The following is a 6,638-nucleotide window of genomic DNA, read 5'->3' as shown; positions in this document are numbered from 1 at the left end:
ACCATTAACATGTTTTAATTAGCCATTCTTAATAAAATAGTACTTCAGTTAGCTGTTCAGGTCAGCCTTCCCATCTTTTATTTGCTTACTTTTATGAATGATCTTTCTTGTTTATGGCTTACAAAGGAAATTTAGAATAAACTTACCTAGTGAAAAGTGATCTTACTGATATTTTTACTAGGACCATCTATGGGGTTATCCATTGGAATCTGGCAGGGGAGAGGGCTAACATTTAGATCAGTTTTTTTAGTTTCCCTATACTGTTGTTATGCCTATCTCTTATGCTATAGCAAGGAGATGGACATCCTCATTTGAATAGTGCTTTATCCAACAGGGACCTTGTTTTGTGTAGTGCTCTGGGATGTACACAGTACTTAATGATATCTCATTTATTTTTACACTAGGAGATGTGTTATTAGTTCTGTTTTCAAGATGAGGAAATTGAAGCTTCAAAAGTTTAGCATACTTGCCCCAATGAAGGACGTTAATTAGTGGTAGAATTTGGGACTTGTACCCCAGTCGATCCTGCGTTAGTTCCAGATACCACCACTTTCATTAGGCTTATTCTGGCTGTGGATGAGCTCTGCACCTCTAGAGGTGGTGGGGAAAGACACATCAATGATGGAGAAGGAGTCAGCATTGCAGAGTCTGCTTTTATTTGTAATCCAACCCGGATTGTTCATTTGGTTGACTCTTCCCAAGTAAATCAATGATGCCAAGGGAACACTCTTGGTGCTGTGAGCTCTATATCACACTTTTTAGAAGGTGACAGGGGAGGTACTCTCAGCTCTCAACAGTCTAACAGGCTGTTGGTTCAAGTGGGAGGGCCATAGACCTTTTCTCAGGCCAGGAAAAGATTGACCCTTGGTCTTCAAACTGGGGACTAGCATTGTCCAAGTACATCCAGACAGCTCCAGCTGTGGTTTCATCTGGTCATAGTCCAGAATTTGTTAAAATGGAAAATGATGGATGAAGATGGAGGTGAGATAAAAGGAACTGGACTCAAGCCTCACTGGAGAGGCAAGGTGAGTTTGTCACTTTAACCTGAGCATAGACAGCAGGATCCGAGTATACAGCATTCTGCACACTCTCGGTCAGGTGAGCGCCGTTTTCTTTGGGGGCTTTGAAAATCATGCTGGCATAGGTAAGCACCTCCTCTGAGGATGAAAGCTGCAGAGGAGGAAGGAAGAGGAGGAATGAGTCATTTCGATTTGGAGGAAGGTGTCTCTTAGAAGCAAGTGACATTTAAAAGCAACTTGAAAGCTTGGGTCAGAGAAGACCCACAGAGATCAGAAGAACCCTTCGAAGAATCAGTTGCCCAGTGTCCAGTGGCATCCGGCCTCCATATTCAGGAAACAGAGTGGCTGTCTTACCTTGGCTGGATGATCTGAAGGAGGATCCAGGGTCTGGGGACTGGAATGACCTGCTGCAAGTGCCAGGAAGAAGAGGAACAAGTCTCACCCATGGGGCCTGGAGGAATTAGAAGCTTCTTTCTTTAATCTTGGGTGAAGGGACAGGGTAGCGGGGAGGTGCTGGAGGTGGGGAGGGTGGAGGATGAGGAGGGCCAGGAGAGAAGTGAAGGGGTTCAAGTTCTTAATCTGTGGATAGCGTGGGCCCTGTCTGATTTACTCCCCTCAAAACTACCTCTATTCTCGATGGCAGAGAAAGAAGGGCTGTCACAGCTCTTGGAGACTTACATTTTCTGAAGCTCTTTATGATGAGGAAGACAAAGGCCATCAGCAGCAGTGTCAGTATAACCCCAGCAAAAAAGGCTAAGACCAAATGTTCTTTGCTGTTGTGGTGAAGAAAGGGGGCAGATGACCCATGGGACTTTTTGAAGGCCTTAAGACAAGAGGGTGACCCTTTCCACCTATGAGTAAACCCCTGAAATAGCTTTCACACTGGTTAGTCAACTTGCAATCTCTCCCCCAAGTTTCAACTTTTGGCTTTCAGGTTCTGGATCCACTTGAGGTGTCAGTAAAAGGTGCGGGCTCTGTTCCCCCTTAAAAATGTTCATAGGACTGCACATAGCAAATTTTATAAGTTTAGGGGCTTCATGAGTCTCCTGAGGCATGGGGGACCCCAGATAAAGAGCCACACTCTGAAGGTAAAATACTGATTTACTACTACTGCTGTTTCTGGTCCCTTCTCCCCAAACCTCCCTCCCCAAGTCCACAAGGCAAAGTGGTCAACACAGAATCAAATGCCATGTGGTATGAGATGAAATGGGAGGCATTTCTTGCTTACCTGAGGTGGCCAGAGGGGCAGGGTGCAGAGGTCACTGCCGAGGCTGTGGTGGGGTGGGTGCCTGGTCCCTCTGCGAAAGAATACAAAGGGGATTAGTGCATCGGCAACATCTTCTCCAGCCCAAGGGTCCCCGTGTGCTCCCCCTTATCCAAGCAACCAGTGGAGTCTAACCATGGGGGCTACAGCTCTGTAAGAGGAGGGAACATTGTTTCTTAAGCCTGTGTTTTTTAACATGAAAACTACATCAGGAGCTTAAACAATTATCAGCTACACAAGTGAAAGGAGAGCCTAGTGTTTCTGCAGTCCCATTTGTCCCTATAATGACATTTCAGGGCTCTCTCAAAGATTTTAATGAGACCTAGAGACATATGCTCTCTGGGACTTAAGCAGAGAATCTCAAGGCCAGGGGTTAAAGACCAAAGAGATACCTAGAACTAGCATTTCCCGAAGTCCCGGGGAATATAACCTTAGAAATTGCTGCCTTTTTTTGGTTCATTTGTTTTTTAGGGCAGCTATTAACAGTGACTAGCCAAAGGCAGCCTTGGTGAAGGGACTCCCTGGAAGCTCAATGCTAAAGAATCTGCCTGCCAAAGCAGGAGACACTGCTTCAATCCCTGGGTCAGGAAGATCCCCATGGAGGAAGAAATGGCAACCCACTCTAGTATTCTTGCCTGGAGAATCCCATGGACAGAGGAGCCTGATGGGCTACAGTACATGGGGTTGCAAAGAGTCAGACATGACTGAATGACTGAGCATGGTCACATTCAAGGGAAGTGAGCCAGGCTCTCAAACTACCAAGATGGTCTAATGTTGATTGAGCACAGAGACTCCCTTTACTCATATTTGGAGGATCAGATAGTTCTCCCTGGTTCCCATTTCCACTCTTCTTAGCATTAGATCCTGCATTCGATTCTTCCAACTTCAGAAATACCATCCCCTGACAGCCCTTCAGCACAGTGTCCAGTGATTCCAGTCCATCTGAACTCAGCGTCAAGGTAAGTAAGGGGTTCTGTTGCAGACTTACTATCGTTTGGTTCAGGTTTGGACATTTGGCTTCCCATGTTGCCTTCCCCTGAGAATTAAAAAAAAAAGGTAGGTCTTAGAAAGCTTGGAAAAGAGAGGCAGCAGAGGGGCCAATTCTGAGACTGTGATCTTAATATAGGAGCTGTAATGAAGGAGAGAGGCAAATGGTGGGAGGGTGTTCTTGTGAGGTCAGTGGTCCCAAACTTCACAGGTGTGAGGACCGCAGTTCAGCAGGCAGGCCTCAGCTCTGTGATCTCATCAGGGCATCAAGAATTGACTGAATGTTCCAGAACAGACTCATACCAACTAGCTCATAGGAGACTAATGTACGAACTAGAATAACATAAGAAACATGTTTGTATAGCTAGTGCATTTCATCAAACTGTATGAGAAAGCCAATTAAAACCATAATTTTTATTGCTAAACATCAAATTGAAGTATGAAAGAAGCAGAGTCGATGATTTTAATATTGAGTGTCACGTAGCTCCAATGCGTCGGCTTCAGTCTCCCCTAGCGGAGCTGGGCAAACTAACTTGCTCTTGGAGGTCCTGCATCAGACACTTCAATTTTGTTCACATATTATCTTTTCAAGCGTGACAACGTCTTTATATAAGCTATGGTTCTTTCATGTTAAACTTTCTGTATTTCCCCTCTTATTCATTTATACAGAAAAGTATAGAGTACCTAAAGGCAGAAAAGTAAAATCACTCAAACTTCCACTATCCATTGTTAATATTTTAGCGTATTTCCTTTTTGTTGTACTTCCATGCATCTTTTAAAAGCTAGTTGAGATACTTCATAGTTCCTTTTCTTCTCTTACTAAGTGTTTCATCATAAACATTTTCCTATTTCACTGAAAATTTCTAGAAGCCTCTGAGTGGTGATAGGTTCTTCTGTTGTAACTATGTACTATAGCTTGGTTTTCTAGTTTCTTGCATGTTGATAAAAACTATCTCCACTTTAAACAAAATAAAATAACAAACAATTTTAGGAGGCCACAATTTTACTACATACTTAGACAAACCCATGAGAAGAATTTTTAATTCTGCTATAACTACTGTATTTTAAGGTTATTTATTTAGACAATAAATGACATCAATTATTTGTACTTAATTATTTAGCTGTCAAAAGTGATTTAATTTCCAAGTCCTTGGACACAGGGAAAGATTGGGAGAGGGACACCTCATTGTCATGTACCAGTTACAATAGCAAAAGTATCAAATGCCTTACAATCAAACAAACTTTCAAAGATCGTGTACTCTAGGATAACAAGGAAGATGCCACAGGGAAATCTGGTGAGAATTCTGAGCCACAGGGATAGAAAGTCCATCATCCATAGCAGAATCCATAGGGGTAACAATTTTTCTAGCACTCTTTGCTCCTTTTTCTAATTTAAAAGTCAATAATCAAGAAGGAGGGGATATATGTGTACATATTGCCAATTCACCATGTTGTACAGCAGAAACCATCACAACATTGTAAAGCAATTATATTCCAATAAAAAATAAAAGGCAACATAATTAAACATAATGATAAACAAAAAGTCAACAGTGTTCTTTGTAGAGTACTGTAAAATATTTATGTAGTGTTTTTTAAATATTGAAATATGTGTTTGCACTAATCATAGTATGAATTTATCCTATGAATATGTACTAGACCATATCACTGGGGAGGTGGGGGAGGGGAGGATCATAGGTTTCCATAAAATCTTAACCTTCCCATGAGTGGTTCTAAATTTACAACCACCCCAAAGAAATGTTAGCACAGTCACCTAAAACAAAAGCTGGGTCTCCCCATCCTCAAAGACAAAACATTCACACGTTGCCACAGGGAAATAGTTAATGAATCCACGCTAGTTACAAATCCATTCTGAGAAAAACAGGAAGCATATATCCTTTGAAAACAACACTTCAAACATTTGACAGAGACATAAATTAAAATAGAAACAGTACTCTATATACATACTTTTTCACATTATGTCCAGCATTGGAGAATCTTACCGATTGCCATAATATCCACCAACTAAAAGCAGCCATTCACATACAACCTTTCCCCGACCAGATAAGGTTAAAAAAAGTAACTGAAACCACTAAAAATTAGATTAACATTTTGTTTTGGTGATTATTTCATCTGTATTAAAAGATGGGGTAAATGTGTTTACCTTTTAAGACAAAGTCCAGTTGTAAGATGTCATTGTCTAAGACGGAGCTTTTCACTTGCTGCTTCTGTTACCATTCCTGTTTCTCAGAATGATGAAACAGTGATTACTGCCATTAAGCTGTGTGTCGCAAAGTTCTTGTCTCAAGGGCCAACTTCCTATTTGCGGTAACCTGTATTTTTTTTCATTCTGCAAGCAGAGAACTTTTATATCTTTTGACACGAAGTATTCATTGAATATGGAACTACCATGTCAGATGTGGCGGGGATCACAGCGGTCTGACATTATCACTGTCATCAAGCATGTCATAATCTCGTTTATTCCAGCCAAGGAAGTAAGGTTGATAGAGAAAAATGAAAAGCAAATGGTGTTAAGTGCAGACCAGGCAGGCTTTTAAGTGTTTTGAGACCATGGAAGTCGCCAGCTTCCCCGGGGGCTTAGTGACAAAGAATCTGCCAGCTAATACAGGAGACATGGGTTCCACCTTGGGTTGGGAAAATCCCACATGCTGCGTGGCAACTAAGCTTGTGCATCACAACTACTGAGCCTGCCCTCTAGAGCCTGGGAACTGCAACTGCTGAGCCCAAGTGCTACAACTGCTGAAGCTCACACACACAAGAGCCTCAGGCTCTGTAACAAGAGAAGCCACCACATGAGAAGTACACACACCACAAGGAAGTGTAGCCCCTGCTCAACACAACTAGAAATAGCCTGTGTGCATCAGTGACAATCCAGTACCGGCCAAAACAAATAAATAAGTTTTATATATATATATGTATATATATATATATATATATATATATATATATATATATATGGCATGGAGTTTGCTTCAAAAGGAAGGTGGATCATTTACTTGTAAACATTTACCCATAAAATAATAAGTATACGCATTAAATAGACACAATGGGCCATGTGCTATGGGTATTTTAGAGAGTAGGCAGGAAAGCTCATGAGGCCTACTGTCTAACTGAGAAGAGTAACAATAGAAAAGGAAATAACAATTGATTACGGATTGTGTTCAGGGACATGAAGGAAAGAAACAGAGTGCCCTGCTGGGGAGTCAATGATGGGAGGATGTCTTAGATAAAATGGATGACCCAGGAACTCCTGTCCAAGGAGTGATGTTTACCCTGAGAACCAGAGGATGGGAATGAGCTGGTTGGGCAGAGAGCCTGGGGAAGACAGTTCCAGGAGAGGGCAGAGTAAC

At 41.9% G+C, this 6,638-nt stretch overlaps 1 protein-coding gene across 2 annotated transcripts; it reads right to left on the bottom strand.

Annotated features, from left to right (window-relative positions):
• On the bottom strand, positions 634-5,873 carry C3H1orf162 (chromosome 3 C1orf162 homolog). Of its 2 annotated transcripts, none has more exons than XM_013962544.2 (6): positions 5,432-5,873; positions 3,272-3,319; positions 2,248-2,317; positions 1,698-1,792; positions 1,374-1,470; positions 634-1,170 (listed from the first exon to the last, which is right to left on the bottom strand). In XM_013962544.2, exons 2-6 carry the CDS (start codon positions 3,306-3,308, stop codon positions 1,131-1,133), a joined length of 339 nt encoding a protein of 112 aa, XP_013817998.1. In that variant the 5' UTR covers positions 3,309-3,319; positions 5,432-5,873; the 3' UTR covers positions 634-1,130. The 2 variants fall into 2 exon arrangements, with proteins under 2 accessions (XP_013817998.1, XP_005677953.1); XM_005677896.3 differs by having other exon boundaries at positions 1,374-1,426; positions 5,432-5,707.

The sequence above is a fragment of the Capra hircus genome, chromosome 3 (genome assembly GCF_001704415.2).
Source record: "Capra hircus breed San Clemente chromosome 3, ASM170441v1, whole genome shotgun sequence".
Classification (NCBI taxonomy): domain Eukaryota; kingdom Metazoa; phylum Chordata; class Mammalia; order Artiodactyla; family Bovidae; genus Capra; species Capra hircus.
This window is presented reverse-complemented; position numbering and strand designations above follow the sequence as displayed.